This window comes from Beta vulgaris, chromosome 4 (genome assembly GCF_026745355.1).
Source record: "Beta vulgaris subsp. vulgaris cultivar EL10 chromosome 4, EL10.2, whole genome shotgun sequence".
In the NCBI taxonomy this organism is placed as follows: Eukaryota; Viridiplantae; Streptophyta; class Magnoliopsida; order Caryophyllales; family Amaranthaceae; genus Beta; species Beta vulgaris.
The window spans coordinates 51,409,489-51,429,824 of NC_079205.1; the positions used below are offsets into that span (position 1 = coordinate 51,409,489).

Here is a 20,336-nt window from a genome sequence, read left to right on the forward strand (position 1 = left end):
ATTTATGTTATTCATGGTCAATGTTTTTGTCTAATAAGGTCAAATAAATTTCAATCAGGTCCAATAAGGTCTAATAAGTTTCAATCAGATCCAATAAGGTCTAATAAGTTTCAATCAGGGTCAATAAGTTCCAATAAGGTCTAATAAGGTCAATCAGGTCCAATAAGTTCCAATCAGGTTCAATCAGGTCCAATAAGTTGAATCAGGTCCAATCAGGTTTAATAAGTTCCAATAAGTTCAGTTCAGGTTCAATAAGTTCAGTTCAGATAAGTTCCAATAAGTTCAGGTCCAATAAGTTGAATAGAACGCACCCTTAGAAAGTTCAGATAAACCCAATTTTTGGAGAATTAGAGGCACAAACGCGTCCTGTCTGTTTTACAATCAGGAAAAACATATTGACTATCACTCTACCTGCTGCCATGAGTTTTAACCAGAATAACATATTAGCAGATCCTTTGCCAAAAAAACAACATATTAACATACGCCAAATGCCAATATGATACCAAACTCTATTATATACGACCTACGAAAAGCACTAGTAGTTACACCCATTAATCGGTTATGTATCAATGTGTCATACTAACTTGGGCAAGGGCAACAACTGTAGATAAATTGGACAATCTTTTCAAATTGCACCGTTTCAGGTCTGCCAAAGTAATAAGAATAGGTTTGGTTGATCTTCAACTTTCACTCTTCCTCCTTTAGTATTATAAAATATTGTTGGATTTGTTTTAATGAATATTTTTATAATATTAGTATTTTATAACTTTTTCAAATACACAATTAGAAATATTCATGGTCAAAGTTGTGCGTTGACAAACGTAAAAGTCAAACTGTTGCATTTATTTAGAAACAGAGATTTTATCCGTAAATCAATTTTCTTCCCTATGAGTTTGAGTTTCAATAATATCATGCTAAGAATAGCTAGGATTTCCAGAAAATGTCATTCGAAATAATTTAAAAAGAGATATTGTGTATATATTATCTTTTATTACTATATCTAGGTATTTAACCATAATCTTCCTTTATTAGACGTTTGTATAAAATTGGTTGATGATAATATATGTTATATATTAAAGGTACAAAAATTATTAAAAGAGACTGTCTAATTTTAATATAAAAGTAGACCTAGTCACTAAATGGATTAATTAAATTAGTCACTGAGAGAAATTAACCTAGTCACTGTTGGGCTAATTTTCTTTTTAATATTACCATTGCCTAATTTTAATTTAAAATAGGCATTCTCTTACAAAACAAACTCTTAAAAGTAAAATTATTAAAATTAGACCACAAAAGTCAAAATTGAAAGAGGTGCAAAAGAAAGGAGAAAATACATCACTATTGTGATATCAGGTGACATATACTTCGTGAAATTCTTTGTGCTCTCTATGTGCTTGAGGGTTACCAAACGTTGTATACATGGATTAGATACACTCGTTGTAAACAAATTGTAACACTGCGTTATCAATTTTCCAATTTTAGTATCAGACATTTAAAGAACTTGAGGTGACAAACTTAGAATGTATCACCAAATCATATAAGGTGTTGATCAAATAAGATCAACATATAAAGAATCAATTAGAAGTAATCAACCTAAAAATATGACACCAAAACTCATAATTCTTCCACAAAAGTAGATTTTAGTCATCAATTTTCCTTAATTAAGCCAAATCATAGTAAATCAAATCTGGTTGTGGTTGGTTTGCTCATTTATTCCCTCCGTCCTCTATTAGTTTACCCGTATTCTTTTTAAGGATGTCCCTTATTAGTTTACCCATTTCTTTTTTTTGCTGTTTTTGGAATGGGACCACAAACTTTTCATCACACATACATTCAACTTTAATATAAAATAATAGTTTCTATTTCTCCTAAAACTCTGTGCAAAATAAAGGGGTAAACTAATAGAGGACGGAGGAGTAATTCGAACAAAAGGAGTATAATCAATCAAGATACCTTACACATCTGTATATAATGAATGATATCTTCCCTATCTACTCCTATATGGCTATATATTATTGTTGAATGGTGCTATACCTTAAACCTCCAAAGATCAAATCATCTAGTCTAAACATCAACTAATAATGTGTAGCAAAATGAAGTTTAATGGTGATGTTATGGAGGATAAGAAAGAGCTACTTTTGATTAAAGTAGATGAGGGAGTGGAATTAACAGCTACTGAAAAATCCTACAGAGATATAACATCTATTCTCATATACAGCATCTTCACAGCAGTTTCTGGCTCTTTCGTTTGCGGTTTTGCTGTAAGTCTCTTGGCTATATCACTCTTAACACATGGCTAGTTACATTATTTAGATTGTTGGTGCTAAATAACGTTATAGGACTGTTAGATTAGCGTGCAACACTTGCATGGATATCGCGCTATGTGCACAATTTATGTAGCAGCAGTTTGAATTTAGCTAGTTCTAGGTACACTCAGGTGTGTTGTCATGTGTGTAAGAATTTGTCACTTTTGAAGATCAACCAAAAACCATAAGTATAAAATGAAATACATATCGAAGTCATTATATTCTAGCATTTTCCTGTTGTTGTAGCCGACTAATATAGCATTTTCCTATTGCTGTAGGCGGGCTACTCTTCCCCTGTTCAGTCAGCAATCCTCAAAGACTTGTGCCTTACTACTGCAGAGGTGAATTGGTTGAACTAATACATAATTTTACCTCTCTGCTTATAGCCGCCATAAAAACTGTTTCTTCTTTCACAAAACAGAATTCTTGGTGCTATATATCAGGCCTAATTACTTTGTTTACTCGCTGCAGTATTCGCTTTTCGGATCAATACTGACAGTTGGAGGACTGTTAGGTGCGCTAGTATCTGGAAAATTAGCTGATGCCATTGGTCGCCGTGGTGTAAGAGTCTTTTACTGCCTCCATGATGTCTGACCACTCTGACTGTTTAGCTTCCTTTCTAACTGTTGTCTCTTCTGATCAACTCTTGATGCAGACAATGGGGATATCAAGCATACTTAGCATTGGTGGGTGGCTTTCTGTAGTATATACACAGGTTGTATTTTGTTGTTATTCCATCGTATGCTAGTAGTATGCCTTGAAATTTGGTTTTTATGGTCAATTGTTTGAGTGACATAAGTAGTTCACTTGCAACTGTAGGGTACCGGATTTCTTGATATTGGTAGACTAACTCTTGGTTTTGCATGCGGCATCATTTCTTATGTGGTAAGCTTTTATAGTGAAACTTTGTGGAAAAACTAATATTGGTGTACAGAGAAATAGATATATAATGTAATAATTACATATATGAATGTGGAACAGGTTCCTGTTTATATAGCAGAAATAACACCAAAGAATTATCGAGGGGGATCAGTGCTTCTCCATCAGGTAACATTAATCATTTACAAACCCAGTGGATACTGGGGAATGATTTAAGGCTCTGTTTATATGTTTAGACAGAACATTCTCAATGAATGATTTTTCATGAAAAATACTTTCCCATGGAGATGCTTACTTATGCACCTAATCCTTGTGCTTTGCAGTTAATGTTAGGTTGTGGAATCGCAACTGCTTTCCTTGTTGGGCTTATCACTAGCTGGCGCGTCTTAGCTTTAATTGGTAAGCTCTTTGATCTTGATTTTGATTTTGAACCTTGCTTTATTATCCCACATTCATATTTCATGTTCACCGATAAAAAAATGTTCATAAAGAGGCAGACTTATTGGGCCTTATTGACGCGGATCCAACCAGCTTATGTTATCCCACCTCAACAACTTTGATCTTGTGTTGATTGAACTTCAGTTGAGGCGATTCTCGTTAGGCCTACAGCAATCTTTGGGTAGTGTAAAAGGTTTTTTTAACTAGTGATTCACAGAATAATCTAGTTATATCATTATTTTTTTAGGTACTATTCCATGCCTGATTCAACTTTTAGGATTATGCTTCATTCCAGAGTCTCCAAGATGGTTGGTAAGTTATGTTAATCCAAGGTTTATTGAGGATGCTAAGTGATAAAAGTTGGGGAGCGAGTACACAAGTGGAAGAGATACAACTAAATTCTAATGTTCGAGATGATAAACTCTATCTTGCAGGTGAAGTCCAGTTCTGAATACGTCTATGAAGTAGCTTTGAGACGTCTTAGGGGAAAGAACATAGATATATCTCAAGAAGCAGCTGGAATTAAAGTAAAAATCTAAGCCATTGGCCTTCATGCTAGTAAAACATGAAAATTTTTCTAACCTGTACTTTTGAGTAATTAACTAAGATATAGTGTCTATACTGTCTTGCAGGAGTACACGGAAGCTGTTGAAAGTATCTCAAACGATAATTTCTTCAATTTGTTCCGAGTGAAATATGCTTATGCACTCATTGTAAGCTCAAAAGTTGCAACTATTTTATTCTTCATATCACATACCTTCATAGAAGTAAAATATAAGTAGTTCTATGTACATAGTTTACAGTCAGATTAAATATGTTCCAGGTATGTCTTGGGCTCATGGCACTAGCTGGATTTGGCGGGACAAATGCAATTCTATTTTATGCAACTGCACTCTTTGAATCGGCTAGTAAGTTAGTCACAATTGCAAGTGAAAACAATATGAAACTAAAGTTCATCACATACTGACATTTTAGTCTTCAATCTTGGCAGGATTTTCAGGAACTATAGGGACTATAGCTATGGCTCTTATCCAGGTATATCTGACTTCTGTGTTTCATTCTGTATTTTCTCTGATTTATATATAACCCTCAACCTCTGCAGCTCCCAACCACTGCTCTTGGTGTGTTTTTGATGGACAAGTATGGAAGGCGACCACTTCTACTGGTGAGTTATCGATCAGCTCTTCTTTTGTTAGAGCATCTGACACAGTCATGCACTCGTGCATTTTGCTCAACTTTTCAGTATTTCTGTATAAGTTTTCCAGAGACAAACTCTTCATTACTTCCATTGATTTTTGTTCAGCTAACAATAGTCTGGCTAGGTCAGACAATATGATACAATCATCTGCGAGTATGCAATGTAATGTTTGTGTTCATAGTTTTCTGCAGCAGGGATGGCAACAGCTTGCCTCTTTGTGGCTTCATCCTTCTTCTTAAAGGTCTGTTTCCATTTCCCTCTACTTCGCACCCCAAAAACAAGACGTGCCTCTTCTCTAATGTTAAATTCAGGGTATTCAGTGTATGCTAGTTCCCACTTTCTGTTCCCTTTCTTATATATATCATGTTTGATGCACAGGCACATGGTTGGATGACAAATTTCAGTCCCTATCTCGCCCTCATCGGAATATTGGTACAAGGCTTTCCTTACAAACTTCCCTTCATTATTCTGATTTAACCCCATAGTTGTTTTTGTGTTTAGTTAAGAGGAAAACACTTTTGCCATTTTCCTTTCCTTGGTTTGTGAATGGCGGAAAATATTTATGGAGAAGATTCTACTTTATAAACGAACGAATGTTATGTTCCCTATCACCAACCTTCATCCTCCTATATCCCATCCATCTCTGCTCCATTTATTATTCGCTTTTCTCTCTAACCAAGGCTAGTTAGACACTAGACAGAAAGCATTTTTGGTGAAAATTGATTTTCCATGATAAATACTAGTTTCCAAGAGAAAAACACAATTGTAAATTACTTTTCCCTAAGAAATGAAATGGAGGCCAGGGAAAAAGACAGATGGGAGAATATGTAATCTGTAATCTACAAATGAACTTTCACTAGTACATAACAGATAAAAAAAGCCTTGAACCTATAGGCATGATAAGCTTGCTATGCAACTCAATTTAACTAGCCTGTAATCATGAATCACACTTCCTATCTCCAATGTTATAAGCTCAATCTTTACGTTAAGTTGACAGTATTTGTGCACATCTGTAACCAGAATCTTTCTAATGTTTTACTTCAGATATTCGCCGCAACTTATCCAGTGGGAATGGGAGGGGTACCATTTGTTATAATGTCAGAGGTATGTGTATTTTAACTGATGCAAACATCCTGATTAAATTTGTTTTATGATATTCATTGATAAGATAAACTATATGTGCTTTCAGATATTCCCTATAAACATAAAAGGAGCAGCTGGAAGCTTAGCAACTGTTGTGAGCTTCTCAAGTTCCTGGATTGTCACCTACACATTTAACTTCATGATGCAGTGGAGCTCCTCTGGTGAATAAATATGTCACTTGTAATTTTATAGATATATGACATGATTTATAGGTTATATGACACGCTTTTTTTTGGGTTTGTTTTCAGGTACATTTTTCGTATTTACGTGTGTAAATGTTTTCTCACTACTATTCGTGGCAAAATTAGTCCCGGAGACAAAGGGCCGAACATTGGAGGAAATACAAGAACTAATAAGTTACAAGTGAAACTACGTGGGATCATAATAATTATGTAAATTGTACTCCCTTGTTGTAGAGAAGAAGTTTGCTGCCTAGCGAAAATGATATTTTGTTACTCAACTCGATTAGCACCCTTATTCTTGCTCTCTTTATGTAATGGGCAGCATCCCAAGTTGGATAAATGAATGAAATGTAATCGAACAATTAGTTTCTGTACAAGTGTGGGAATAATTGTGTGTTAACCTATTGTAGGTTAACCTGGCATTCAATATATATAGTGTATATAATACAGACCTATTACTATGAAAGTACCCTTCTACCCTTTACAATATAATATTATCCCTTTACATATAATATTATCCAATAGTTTCGTCCCTTACTCTCACTCAAATTTCTCTTCTTTCGTTAATGGCATTTACACAACATGATTCGGACTGATTTTGAGGGATTTGTTTTTCTAAAAATAGAGCAACTTGTTTATTGGAGATTATAGTTTAGCAAGTGTTTTGTTATATAGGAAGTACTTTGTATCTTGTTATTAGCTTGTAGTATATATAGCTTAGTTGATGTAATAATTCATTAACCACTTATCAATGATAAAAATGTAGTCATTGTACTCAATTCTCTCTCTAGCTCTTCGAGCTCTCAACTAAGCCAACAATGGCTTATCTCACTTTCTTCCTCCCTAAACCTCTTAATTTCATCATTGTTTATCAGCAGTTTGTTGTTGAGGGGAGATTAATTTGATTCGATTTTTTATATGATGTTCTATAATGCAGATCATTTCATCAAATCCGATGTCGTCCAGCGGTTAGGATATCTGGCTTTCACCCAGGAGACCCGGGTTCGATTCCCGGCATCGGAACTTTTTGGTATAAAATTATTCATATTGTTTTGACTTTTGAGGATGATGTGACATCTTTTGGAACACGAAGCTAATAAGGAACTCTTCTTTGAAACTTTAATTGATGTATTTTTTTTTTTCGGTGCTATATGTTTTTAATCTATGGATATTTTGATGAACAGTTAGTTGTGGGATCCTCTTTAAAAGTTCAATCAGATCTTTATAGAGTTAAGTACACAGGAGGGTACTCAACTTTGATAAAAGTTTCAGTTAAGGTACTGAACTTTCAAAAGTTCCAGTTAAGGTACTCAAAATGGATGTCTCTTAACTTAAGGTACTAAACTTTGGTTTGTACCGTTAATATCCCAAAAATAAAAGAAAAATGTGACATGGCATTAATTAAAAAGAAAAAGCTGACATCACATTAATTATAAAAATTTCAAACTCTTTTCTCTCTCCTCTGATTCACCATCTTCTTTTCTCTCTCCTCTTGTTCCTCACCCTCTTTTTACTTTTTACTACTTTTATTTTCAACAATTTAGTAAAGCAACTGAGTCAAACTTTAGTTTAACCTTAATTTCCACCATCAATCTCATCACCTCCTCCATTATTCGTAGTATAGGGTAACGTTCTCAACTGTTTGTACGAAGTTAAAAAGGGTTGTGTTTAAGGTGGTATTATACAAGTTCTCAGAGCAGGGACCGTCCCATAATTTTTCTTGAAAAACAGAGATATTATTTAGATTTGCATCCATCTGCAGAAGAAGGTATCTCCTTGACGATGTTGTAACTGATGATATCTCTGGATAACCATATTCACCGTTGCAATTGACTCTAAAGCCAGGATAGCCACAGTGTTCTGGGAGGTTTTCGTCGTCATAGAAAGAGTAGCTTATGTTTATATTTCCACACAAAAACTGCCCTGAGCAATCTTCGTATTCATCAGCCTTGATGAATCTAAGGAGTTGAATCAAAGGAAAGATGATGAAGCAATAAGATTGAACACAGAGCTTCATCTTCATTTCAGAGTTTTGAAGAAGGTTGTTGGTTTGATGGAGATAGGAATAAAGTTTGGTTATTTTATTTTGTCTTCTTGGATTACTTATTCAAGGAGAGAAGTAGTTTTTCAAAGATGGCCTTCCAGATTAATCAATGAAGTTATCAACTTACCTTAAAGCACTATCTCAAATGAAGTCAGAAGTTTTAAAAAGAATTGTCCTTGAAGTTCGATGATGTAATGAAATGTTGAAAGTTAAGTATTCTAGATATATCAAAATTCTAGTTGTTGAATAAGTATAACCTACATAAGACCAGTAATTTTGTAGTTATCCTGAGTTAAACTTGTCCATATGCAAACTTCAAAATTATTTATATTAATGAAATCTAGGGAGGGAGAGGAAAATCTATTGTATTTTGCTGGTGAATTAAGTAAATAATTTAGTCAGAATTAAGATTTAACTAAAGTTTGACTCAGTTGCTTTATTAGATTGTTGAAATAAAAGTAGTAAAAAGTAAAAAGTAAAAAGAAGTTGAGGAATAAGAGGAGAGAGAAAAGAAGGTGGTGAATCAGAGGAGAGAGAAAAGAGTGAAATTTTTATAATTAATGTGATGTCACTTTTTCTTTTTAATTAATGCCATGTCACATTTTTCTTTTATTTTTGGGGATGTTAACGGTACAAACCAAAGTTTAGTACCTTAAGTTAACAGACATCCATTTTGAGTACCTTAACTGGAACTTTTGAAAGTTCAGTACCTTAACTGAAACTTTTATCAAAGTTGAGTACCCTCCTGTGTACTTAACTCGATCTTTATAAATTATAGTTGAATTCTTTGTAAGAAATAAAAAACTATAACTGAAAAGGAAGATATGAATTGTTTTAACTAATAACATTATTAATAAATAATAATATGATAAATGTGGTTAGATGGTTATCGCGGCAAAATCTATACTAATATATTAAAAGGCGTTCCTAAATGTGGAACGGTGCCACGTGGCGCTCTCCCTAAAGCATTTTACTCCATGTAATAATCTGCATACAATAAAAAAAACCTAAAATTGCATAGCACAAGGTTTGAACTCATGACCTCAAGGTTATATATTTAAGTCTTAACCACTAGACCAAGTGATATTTAATATTATTTTAAAGTATAATATTAATAAATGAAAATTTCTTACCCGGGGCATAGCCCGGGCCTAATAACTAGTTTTAGATTGTAAAAGGTGCCGCTCCCTTCCCCCCCCCCCCCCCCTCTCTCTTTTTCTCTCTAAACCCTAGCCTCTCTTACCCTTTCTTCATCAGTTAGGGGGCTGCTATGGATGTTTTCATCCATGGTAAGCCCCTCTCCCTCTTTTATTTTCCATTTTTATTTTTGTTGAATAAATTAGTATCTCTTTATGATTTTTAGTACTCTTTGCTGTGAAGATCTCCGTCTCCCATATGGGAGTTGTTAGTATGGAATCTCGGATGTGGTAAACATGGCTCGATCAAGATTGTTCTTCCCAAACTCTGTCAGAATGATAGACTTCCTCATCAATAGCTGTTTGATTCAGCAAATACAAGGGGGCTGCGTTATATTGCTCGATTTGGTTCATTGTAGTTTTTTCGAAGACGAATTTGATTTAACCTTGTTTGATTGTATCTTGTTTTTCTTTAATATCTATTGTATGTAGATGCCGTTTGGCCTTCCATTAATGAAATTTCTCCTTCAAAAAAAATAATATGATGAAAAAATTTGCAAGTTAGAGGAAAATAAGTCATTTAAAATAAAATTTCTAACAATTTGATAAGAAATAACATAATTATTTTATCATATTTTACATCGTGTTCGTTTTTTTAATAATTTATGTCAGTATTCGTTTTCTTAATAATTTATGTAAGTATTCGTTTATATACAAGTTGGCTCGATCTAGATCGTAGTTATTCATCATTTCTATGACAACTTTACCAAAATAGTGTATATAACATTAAAATCATGTCTATGTTACGCTATCTACAACTTGTTGGGGACCAATAAGACGAATGAAATTATCGCCTACGTCATTGTCATATGCTAAATAGTCATGCATAATTTTGACTAAGGTTTGTGCAAGTATTTCATAATAACTTCAATTTAGCGATTTAGAATGTTGTCAAGGTAATATACATTCTTTGACCTTTGTGCGAAATTAGTTGCAATATAAGGGTAAGGAGGCATATTAGGACAAAAGGAAAACGATTTTTTCACCATATATCCTTGAAATTTTTTTTTGCATTGTATATCCTTTCAACTTTTTAAATTCACCATATACCCATCACTTTTCGACAAATACATCAATTTGGCCTTAATGACTAACGACGTTAATATCCGTTATTTTAAAAACATGGATGTTTTCGTCTGTGTAAGCCCCTCTTTCTCACATTTTTGCAGTTTCTGGTTTATTTTCATACTTTTTTTTTTTACTTTTTTGCTGCTTTCAATAAGTCTCATATGTGTGATGACTTTGGTCCTCTTTATGGATTTTGTAGTCCCTCATGGTGAGTGTATTAGTTTGGTTTCTTTCAGTGTTAATGGGGTTTGGACCCTAGCTCCGGTTGAAGGTTGATTTGTTGAAAGGATTTTGTGCGCGATTTCAACAGTTGTCAGTAATTTGCATACAATCGGTTGAATTAGTTCTAATCCTACATCAAAACTACATCAGATCGCTATACCCCTCGTAGAATGTTGTATCAGACTACGATTTAAAATAGAGTGTTTAGAGCAGCAACATTGATGGGCATTTAGGTTTCCCATTTGAGAAAAAATGGGAAAAAGAACCTTCCCACCAAAGTCAAAAGTTGGGGAACGCCAATAAAAATGGAACCTCCCAATAAATCGGACCATCTAGTGCACGCCAAGTGGAAAAAACAATCAAATCCCCTCTCCCGCCCTTTTCTTAGACGCTTTCCCCTCTTTCTCTAGCTTTTTCTCCTTCTTCTTAAACAAAAATTTCGACTGACCAGCGAATGCGCGCCATTTGTCTTGGAAGAGGGTAAAGCTAGCGTCTCCACTCACGCGACGCCATTTTTCAATTGCTTTAACTTTGTCGTCATCGGTAATATTACCGTTTACAAATTATACCATAAAATTTTAAATATAATGATAACTAGTGGAAAAAAACACAAGGGCTACGGTCAAAACAACCTTAAGGGCTGCGTTTTTGGCCAGCAGCCCTTGTCGTAGCAGCCCTTTGACAATACTGAAGGGTTGCGGTTTTAGGCCTAAATCGCAGCCCTTCCTTGTACAAAGGACAGCGGTTTTTGCTTAAGCCTGCAGCCCTTGTCACCTTTTTTTTTACATTTCATAGTTCTAATTATATCCAAAAACAATTACAAAGTTATATTGTTTTTATTTGAGCATCACAAAATTATAAAGAACATATGAAATTATAAAATACAGTATAAAATATAAATTCATAAAACGAAAATCAACAAGATCTGAATAAAAATTGAATTCAGTTACAACTCTAAACCATCCACTCTCATATTCTTCAAATCAAATTGACAAATTATTAATCAAAACGAACCACTGAAAACATAAACTGCATATGTTCAACAATTTATTCTTATAATCATGCCCCTTTAAAGGGTTTTGTGAGAAAAGAGGAGAGAGAGAGAAAAGGATAACGACTAGGGTTTTTAAAATATTGAAGTTTAAAATACATAAAAAAAATTTAAAGAAAGTAATTAGGAGTAATTATTTTTTTCTTTTCTTAGGAATGATTATAAGACTGACAATGGGTTGGCAATGGGTGTGGTGTACCTCAACCCCTTCTCATCACCCGCGAACCAAATCCCATCCACACCATCCATCACCTGTCAAAAATTCCATCCATATTCACCACAACCTTCAATTGCGGATGGAACGAGTGGAGCGGGTGGAAAATGGATCATACTAGAAAAAGTTTGTATACTTAACAAGTTTAGAAAATTAAGAAATAAAAATTTAGTTGTCTACTAACAACAAAGTAACTAAATATGAATTGTTTATTTTTATTGCATGGAAAAATTAAATGCTAATCATAATATATATAGTATATTTCATAAAATATTATACTTCCTCCCTTATGTTTAAATAAAACATTTATTTTTTCACGCAACCCAATGCGCTTCTTTAATTATTAATATTTTTAGTTGTGTACACGTAAAAAATATTAAAAAGTTATAATTTGATAGTATGCATCGAGACGATCTAACAAGTCTCACTTGACTATGTTTTTCTTTATATAATGACGATAAATTGGAGTCAAAATTGATGAATGAATAATGTCATTTGATCTAACAAGTTAAAATGCTATTTTCGGGCCCTAAACGAACTCGGATGGCTTAAAAAAAGCCTATAGCTCACAACATAGCAGTGAGTTTGACTCGTTGGCCCGTTTTGCTTCCAGAAAGGTATTATAATAAGCAATCGGACTCCGGACGCCTCATTAGTAGAAATCATCTCAAGCTATTTTGACGAACTTCGTCATCGAACTTATCCGCTAACCTTCCTACGTCATATGGGTGGATGGATGAAGTGTGTGATAGGAAGGGTGATGGATTAAAAAGATCTTACCCATATTCGCCTAGCCCACCACACATTTCACCTGCCACCCGTCTGTCACTTGCCTCATTACAGGTTTTTACCCATTTATTTAGAGTGAATGGGTAAATAATCCACTCATCCATCCATGGAATAATTGCCAGCTCTTGGAATGAATGAAGTAATTGTCTTTTGCCAGGAACAAGTACAGTATTACTATCAATAGAAATAAAAAATATCTGTAAATCGCATTATCAACTGTATAAATGTAATTGAAATCATAAATGAACAATAAATCCGATGTCGTCCAGCGGTTAGGATATTTGGCTTTCACCCAGGAGACCCGGGTTCGATTCCCGGCATCGGAACTTTTTGTTTTCAGTGAAAACTGAAAAGTCAAACTTATATTTTGTCTTCTTCCATACTTCACTGTCGATTTGAACTTCCAAGTAGTGGTTAGACTGATAATATTTTGTCACCAAAACAAAGGAAAGAAGAGTAAGAGAGAGAAAGCATGGAAGAAAAGCAGCCAACCTCAATTATATGCAGCAACAACATCCCTCTGCTAATCAAACCACCAGAAAACGTCTCTCCAGCAACTGCAGTTGTTATATTCAGCACATTGGTTGCTATTTGTGGTTCCTTTGTTTTTGGTTCTGCTGTAAGTATTTTCTTACATTACTCAAATTATCAATTTCTCAATCTTTTAAGTCTCGAGATTTCGAGGATGTGAATGTCATCTAGCTTAGTTAGTAAAGTCTTGTGAAGGTCGTATTTAAGACCTGAGATCACTGCACTTAGTCGCTTTCTAATACACACAAAAAGACTTTGGTTTTGGTGTTTAATAAACATCCTTCAGTTTCTAGAAGGGGTGCCAAATTTTTCATTTTAATAAACAAGATCACAAATTGTTATAATAGGAAACGCAAATTCAGATTATTTGCTCTCTGTTTAAAAATTTGCTTTGAATTGGCTAATGATACTTCATCAATCAAAATTAAACTTCATAAAAGAATACTATAATTCTAAATTTTAGAATATATATTTGGAAAAAAAAAATTCCACGGAATAGTAACTTGGAGAAGTATGTGGAAAGGTTCCATATTAAAATCAATTGGAAATAGTAGGAGTAGCTCCTCTAGCTTATATTTTGGTACTTACTCTCATTTTTCTCCAATGTGGGACAACTCACATGTATTGTGCACAAAATACATGGGTTTCAACTGGTTTACATACATTTTCTATTATACAGTTTCATGTTTAACCAACCTTTCTTACTTTTACTCTTACATAGATGATAGACCCTCCTTTCCCTTCTAAACTTCCCACATTATTTCAAAGTCACAACTCTAAAAATTCTACCATAAAGTCTCATTCATATAAGGCAAAATTGATCTCAATACCCCAAACTGTGACTTGGGTACATGTCGCACCACAAAGTTTGGCTAGTAGCCAAAATATCATGAATTATTGGACTTGGCGCAGCGCGTATTGTTACCGAAACCGGAGGTAAGTTTTTTGGCTGGCGATGGAAAAAGCATGTACCTATAGAAGATGGGACCTGCACGGTATAGTTATCATGCTACTTGCATATGTCGCCAGCCGAAAACTTACTTCCATAATCATTAGTTATGCACGCTGCACCAAGTCCAATAGTTCGTTATATCTTGGCTACTAGCTAATGTTTGTGGTGTGTCACGTGCACCCAAGTTATAGTTTGAGGTGTTGAGGCCAATTTTGCCTTTAAATAAACTATAGTCATGTGTGATCTTATTATATTCATTTCGATAGATACACTTTATAATTATTATGATTACGTACTTAAAGATATAAATAGTCAAAATTGTATGGTGGAGTCTTGGAGACTATGCAAATAGCAAACAGAAAGTTCAAAAGGAAACATAGTGTTACTCTCCTGATTTCAGAATGATAGAACACATGACTTTGCTCTTCATAATTTGCTATCTGACGATTGCTCTTAAGCACCATATAGTGGAAAAAATGTGAATATATATATATAACCCTTTCCTGTAAAGATATGTTCACATGATAATCATTGATCAGCTGTCTTATGCTGGAGGAGACATGATTTTTTGCAGGTGGGCTTTACATCACCTACTGAATCTGGAATGATCTCTGACCTAGGCCTGACTTTGGCTCAGGTGCCTCTTATCTTCTCTGTTTTACACTGCTGTATATTTTCTTTCTGCTAAATATCTACACCACTTGCATGATCTGGCCGTACAGTACTCAATCTTTGGATCGATATTGACGATTGGAGCAATGGCAGGTGCGATTGTAAGTGGCAAGATAGCAGACCGTTTTGGTAGAAGGGGTGTAAGTTGTTTCCCTCCTCTCGAGAGATCTTTGGCAAATTTGATTGGTCATTATAGCTATCTTCTTTATTCTCGTGTGTATGTGATCTATTTTGCAGGCTATGGCATTCTCGGAAATTCTTTGCCTTGCAGGATTTCTTGCCATTGTATTTGCAAAGGTTTAGGTTCTTATCTTTTCTAACTGTGCTTATTTTGGTAATCACTTTTTCTATTTTGATGCTCAGATATTCATTATTTATATTCATTCGTGCTTCTTATGAAAGTGTATTTCAATATTAATTTTTGTACCTAATATTTATGCCTTCCTTCTGCAAATGTTAGCATTGTTTAGAGTTTCAACTTTCACCTTGCGATGACATCTTTTCAATCTTATATAATCGTGATTCCCATTCTTGCTTAAGGTGGCATGGTTACTTGATACAGCTAGGCTCCTAATCGGTGTTGGAATTGGGATCCTCTCTTATGTAGTAAGTACAAGTCTTACATAGACATTAAGCTCAGTTTACTTGCTTGTTGATATGAAAGAGTTATAGCCTTCTTAAAATCACAACAGGTGCCTGTGTATGTAGCCGAAATAACCCCTAAAAATCTTAGAGGAGGATTTACAGCAGCACATCAGGTTCTTTCTCTTGAATCTGTAACCTCGTGAGTACAATTTCGGGATTTTATTGCTTACATGTCCTAAATGGCAGTTGATGATTTGCTGTGGTGTATCAACAATGTGGCTTATTGGAACTATCATTCATTGGCGCGTCCTCGCCTTAATTGGTACTTATAACTTTAACCTTTGGCTTAAGCAGGAGGTGCCATATTGTTGGTTCCAGAATAACAATTTCTGAACTGTATTTCAGGGGCTGTTCCATGTATTCTACAATTTCTTGGTTTATTCTTCATCCCAGAGTCCCCACGGTGGCTTGTAAGTAAGATAATAATTCACCCTTTTTCTGTAGTCAGTTGCAACATTTGCCTTTTCATATTTACAGTGCACAAATTTGACCATTTGTATCTTTAATTACATTTTACTAAAGATAAAGAAAAAAGAACACCTTAAAATCTATGATCTTGTTGCTGCATATAGCCAAATACTCAACTAGGAAAAATTAACTAGGATACCCTAATTGTTTGAGAACACTGGAAATTGTGTGCAGGCAAATAATTCAAGATGGGAAGATTGTGAAGATGTTCTTAAGTACCTTAGAGGACAGAACGCCGATACTTCAGTTGAAGCTGCTGAGATTAGGGTGATTTTACCATTCTTGTTTAAACTTTCCATTCTTTTTACAAGTCCTTAAAAGTTTGTGTGGGATAGAGAATGAATTAAGCCTCTTACATGCTTCAGGAGTATACAGAAACTCTTCAACACTTATCTAAAGCAAAGCTTCTCGACTTATTCCAAAGAGAATACACCCGTTCCCTGATAGTGAGTATTGCAAAGAGAATGTTGTCATTCGTTTGCTCCGTCTTTCAACTTTGTCTTTGAACGTTACTGTGATTTCATAGTTCATACACTGCTTTATATCTGATTCAGGTTGGAGTTGGGCTGATGGTCTTCCAACAATTTGGAGGTGTTAATGGGATTGCATTTTATGCAAGTTCTATATTCGAATCTGCTGGTATATAAATGCTGTTTGTTGGTACTTACTCTAAGGCCCTGTACTCTTCTCCTGATTGAGTGATTTCTACCTAACTAAAATACTTTTACTCATTAAATCTGACTTTTTACTTGTTCAAAACTTTATTGTTTCAAGTTCATATTTTTGGTATGAAGTTACTGATTATTATTGATCAAAACATAATTAATACTTTCCTTTAAGAAAACATAATTAATAATTTTTACTGATTGAAACATTTTTTTTGCTGATCAATTGTGATTTATGATTGAAATTTATTTTTGATGATTCTTACTAATTGAAACTTGTTTTCACCGGATCTTATTTTATCAAGGTGAAGAGAATAGGGCTCAGCAAGAAATTGTTTGAGAAGCCTTCAGTCAATTTTCTTCTCATAATTTTGTACTTGCTCAGGTTTTTCAGGAAGGGTGGGGACAATAGCAATGGTTACAGTGCAGGTTCTCTGCTTTTACTTATCATTGTTCCCCAGATATCTGTTTGTGGTGTCTAAGACATTAAAACTGCCAATGACAGGTTCCTATGACTGTTTTGGGCATGCTATTAATGGATAAATCTGGACGACGACCTCTTCTAATGGTGAGGGTTGTAAAGGAATATTGTGCACTCGTGTAGTCGTAAGTAGATAGGCAGGGCTGAATATTTTTTGTCAAATTTTAGATTTCAGCAACTGGGACTTGCTTGGGTTGCTTCTTGACAGGATTGTCATTCTTGCTTCAGGTCTTCTCTCTCACTCCGAACTTTGTCCCCTCCCCCCTTCTTCCATGTGTTTAAAGGAGATAAATCTCATTTGCAGGATCTTCATATGTGGACTACTGAAGCTCCCTTTTTGGCACTAGTTGGAGTGTTGGTAAGACGCATAAGAGTTGGCGCAATCTACACTAGTCCTGCATATCTCCTTCTTTTCGCCTTCATGAAATTCTGCATGGATGATTCAAACTGGCCTAGATGATATAAAGCTTGGCCTGTTACCTTTTTTCCCCTTACTAAAATCATAATTATGATCATTATCCTAGCTAAAACCTCAAATGATGCTCTTGCCTAAGGGGAATAGTTGTAAAAAATCTTACCACCCCTGTGATATTTCATATACAAGAAATACTTTCTACTAATTCCTGTATTTAACATGCATGTTCCCTGTTATCATATCTATTTTTAGGTTTTCGTTTGGTTCTGAAAATTAAAAACAGATTTTTAGAAACCAATAAATGTAGCTATTAGTCATCATTTTCAATGAAACCATGATCAATATAAGTATGACTAAATTTAAGTTTATAATACAACTTTTATCATATGATTTTTTAAAACCAAAAGGTGGAATTGGCAGTGATAACAAACGGCCCCAACCCTAAGTTCTTGCTTATACACCCCGGTTTGATCTCATGCTCAGTTTTTTTTTTAATTCATCTAGGTTTTTACCGCATCCTTCTCATTGGGCATGGGTGGCGTACCATGGGTTATTATGTCCGAGGTAGGGACTAGCTCTGTTCATCTTATGCTTCCTTCACACAATTTATTTCCAACTTAAGCCTTTGTTACAAGTTAGGCACTTTCATGTTATGAACTACAAGTTACATTTTCTTTTGTAGATTTTTCCTATTAATGTGAAGGGTTTAGCTGGTAGTCTTGTGACAGTAGTAAATTGGCTCGGTTCATGGATGATTTCATTTGCTTTCAACTTCTTGATGAGCTGGAGCTCCCCTGGTAAGGAAACATTTACTTGTTATGATGCACTGTTTTAGCTGTTCTGACAGTCACCTATAACCTGGGTTTTTTCATAACGATTAACAGGCACTTTCTTCATATTCTCTGTGATTTGTGGTTCAACCGTCGTGTTTGTTGCATTGCTGGTACCTGAGACTAAGGGGCGTACATTGGAGGAGATACAAGCATCGATGAATCCTTTAACATCGAGATAGAAGTATAGAACTTTTGTCTTTGAAATTGGTATTTATCTTCCTCTTTGTAAATTTGGCTTCAGTCATGTTTATTTAGCAATTTGTTAAGTCATTCTAAAGGTTTATGCACCAAAACGTTTCACCTGAATTTGGCAACAGACAACGTTACTACCTGTGAAGTGTAGATACGGAATAAATGTAGAATTATTTTTTCTTGAATAGATCACTATAAGTCATATATTGACCTAATGAAATCGAAAAAAGTTTCTATTCATGTCTATATATGCTGGGATTACTGTGTTTATGTAATTTAACTATTGCTGCATTCTGTTATGACATGTATGACTTTCTTGCTGAGTAAAATGGCAAGCTTTCTGTATCATAGTATAAGCTAATTACAACCTTATCATAAAATGCATAGTTTTTTTTGTTTTTTATGTATTAGGTTCTTGGTTAAAAGTACCTTCTGATCTGCACTGTTGCTTGTAAATAGTGCAACTAATCTTACAACATGCACCATAAATTCACATGTCATTATAATTTAAAGTTTGGCATACACATCACAAAGATGTCCATTTACGCTATAACTCTTTTTTACATCACACATGATATATATGCTTTACATGGAATTAGTTACCCACACAAAACGACCAAAATTCCCACCCAAATTTAAACCAAATACTAGCTATATAATCATATTCTAATTCCATCCCACAAATTGATCAATTAATCTGAAATGTCGAATAACTTAGCCAAGCCACAAGAATCAGCATCAAATAAGCTACCCCTAGAGGGGCCTTTGCTTGACCCACCAAAAACTCGAGGCCCTGGCTCGGTCCACAAGACCTTAGCCAGTGCCGCTAACCTTGCAAACCTTTTGCCAACAAGCACAGTCCTTGCATTCCAAGCCCTCGTCCCTCCCTTCTCACACAATGGTTTATGCCATCTTGTCAACAAATACCTCACCATTTCTCTGATCACGGTATTTGCTCTTATCTGTTTCCTGTCCTCCTTCACTGATAGCTTCATTGGCTCCAACGGTAAGCTCTACTATGGCATTGCCACCCGTAAGGGGCTCTACGTGTTCAATGTGTTGAAATGGGAAGAGGAGGAGAGGGAAAGTAGTGGAGATGCAAAAGACTTGAGCAAGTACAGGATTATGTTCATAGACTTTGTTCATGCATTTGTGTCATTGGTTGTGTTCTTGGTGTTTGCCTTAGGTGATGCTCATGTCTTAAAGTGTTTTCTTGGCGATTCTGCAGATAATGACTGGGTTAATTCATTGCTTCTGAATTTACCCCTTGGAGTCGGAGCTTTGTCGAGCTTCTTGTTCCTTCTCTTTCCTACTAACCGCAGAGGAATTGGATATGCAGACATGGCTGCTATTTGATAAGCTTAAGCTTCAGTATCTACAGTTTCGTTTGATTTCCCGTTATTTATTATGTGAAGATCTATAGATATAACTATACGGCAACTATACATAACGTTTACAATGAATTTTATTTTACCTAACTGAATTAATGGGATTGTTTCTTATGCAATATTGCTGTAATATTATTGCCTACTGACTTACCAATTCTAGAAAAGCGAGAAGGAAAAAAACAATACTCCCTCCGTCCCAAAATATTGTTCCCATTTTATTTTGCAGTTTCCAAGACGTATCTTTGACCTACGATATCTTCAATTTTTTAAGAGTAAAAAATAAAAAAGTTGATATTACGAATTTATACATTAAGACCAATTTAACAAGATCTCTCATGAATATGTTTTTTTATACATTAGTAAG

The 20,336-nt window shown here is 34.7% G+C and overlaps 3 protein-coding genes and 2 non-coding genes across 5 annotated transcripts; all 5 read left to right on the forward strand.

Annotated features, from left to right (window-relative positions):
* Nucleotides 1–1,984: 1,984 nt before the first annotated feature.
* LOC125497027 (sugar transporter ERD6-like 5) lies at nt 1,985–6,515 on the forward strand. The gene is made up of 18 exons (XM_048643287.2): nt 1,985–2,261; nt 2,585–2,647; nt 2,778–2,867; nt 2,962–3,021; nt 3,126–3,191; nt 3,288–3,353; nt 3,509–3,584; nt 3,871–3,935; nt 4,058–4,150; nt 4,256–4,336; nt 4,447–4,531; nt 4,615–4,658; nt 4,726–4,788; nt 5,003–5,062; nt 5,200–5,253; nt 5,866–5,925; nt 6,011–6,125; nt 6,213–6,515. The coding sequence occupies exons 1-18, from the start codon at nt 2,082–2,084 to the stop codon at nt 6,329–6,331; spliced, it is 1,440 nt and encodes a 479-aa protein (XP_048499244.1). The 5' UTR covers nt 1,985–2,081; the 3' UTR covers nt 6,332–6,515.
* Nucleotides 6,516–7,097: 582 nt separating this feature from the next.
* TRNAE-UUC (transfer RNA glutamic acid (anticodon UUC)) lies at nt 7,098–7,169 on the forward strand. The gene has a single exon. It is a non-coding gene; the product is annotated as a tRNA-Glu (tRNA).
* Nucleotides 7,170–12,984: 5,815 nt separating this feature from the next.
* On the forward strand, nt 12,985–13,056 carry TRNAE-UUC (transfer RNA glutamic acid (anticodon UUC)). Its single transcript has one exon. It is a non-coding gene; the product is annotated as a tRNA-Glu (tRNA).
* Nucleotides 13,057–13,084: 28 nt separating this feature from the next.
* On the forward strand, nt 13,085–20,067 carry LOC104891048 (sugar transporter ERD6-like 5). Its single transcript, XM_010676691.4, has 19 exons — nt 13,085–13,349; nt 14,788–14,850; nt 14,936–15,025; nt 15,123–15,182; nt 15,426–15,491; nt 15,578–15,643; nt 15,717–15,792; nt 15,876–15,940; nt 16,173–16,265; nt 16,364–16,444; nt 16,553–16,637; nt 17,049–17,092; nt 17,169–17,231; nt 17,313–17,372; nt 17,449–17,502; nt 18,064–18,123; nt 18,242–18,356; nt 18,444–18,599; nt 19,813–20,067. Exons 1-18 carry the CDS (start codon nt 13,203–13,205, stop codon nt 18,569–18,571), a joined length of 1,416 nt encoding a protein of 471 aa, XP_010674993.3. The 5' UTR covers nt 13,085–13,202; the 3' UTR covers nt 18,572–18,599; nt 19,813–20,067.
* LOC130591179 (protein DMP10) lies at nt 19,287–19,940 on the forward strand. The gene has a single exon (XM_057394114.1). It carries the CDS (start codon nt 19,287–19,289, stop codon nt 19,938–19,940), a length of 654 nt encoding a protein of 217 aa, XP_057250097.1.
* Nucleotides 20,068–20,336: the final 269 nt, after the last annotated feature.

Bases quoted from the DNA above. Each gene is read 5' to 3' on its own strand.
- LOC104891048 (XM_010676691.4), top strand. From the start codon at position 13,203: ATGGAAGAAAAGCAGCCAACCTCAATTATATGCAGCAACAACATCCCT. The intron at 15,644-15,716 runs GTTCTTTCTCTT...CCTAAATGGCAG, and splicing joins GATTTACAGCAGCACATCAG to TTGATGATTTGCTGTGGTGT. The intron at 18,357-18,443 runs GTAAGGAAACAT...AACGATTAACAG, and splicing joins GATGAGCTGGAGCTCCCCTG to GCACTTTCTTCATATTCTCT.
- LOC130591179 (XM_057394114.1), top strand. From the start codon at position 19,287: ATGTCGAATAACTTAGCCAAGCCACAAGAATCAGCATCAAATAAGCTA.
- LOC125497027 (XM_048643287.2), top strand. From the start codon at position 2,082: ATGTGTAGCAAAATGAAGTTTAATGGTGATGTTATGGAGGATAAGAAA. The intron at 4,151-4,255 runs GTAAAAATCTAA...ACTGTCTTGCAG, and splicing joins AAGAAGCAGCTGGAATTAAA to GAGTACACGGAAGCTGTTGA. The intron at 4,532-4,614 runs GTAAGTTAGTCA...CAATCTTGGCAG, and splicing joins TGCACTCTTTGAATCGGCTA to GATTTTCAGGAACTATAGGG.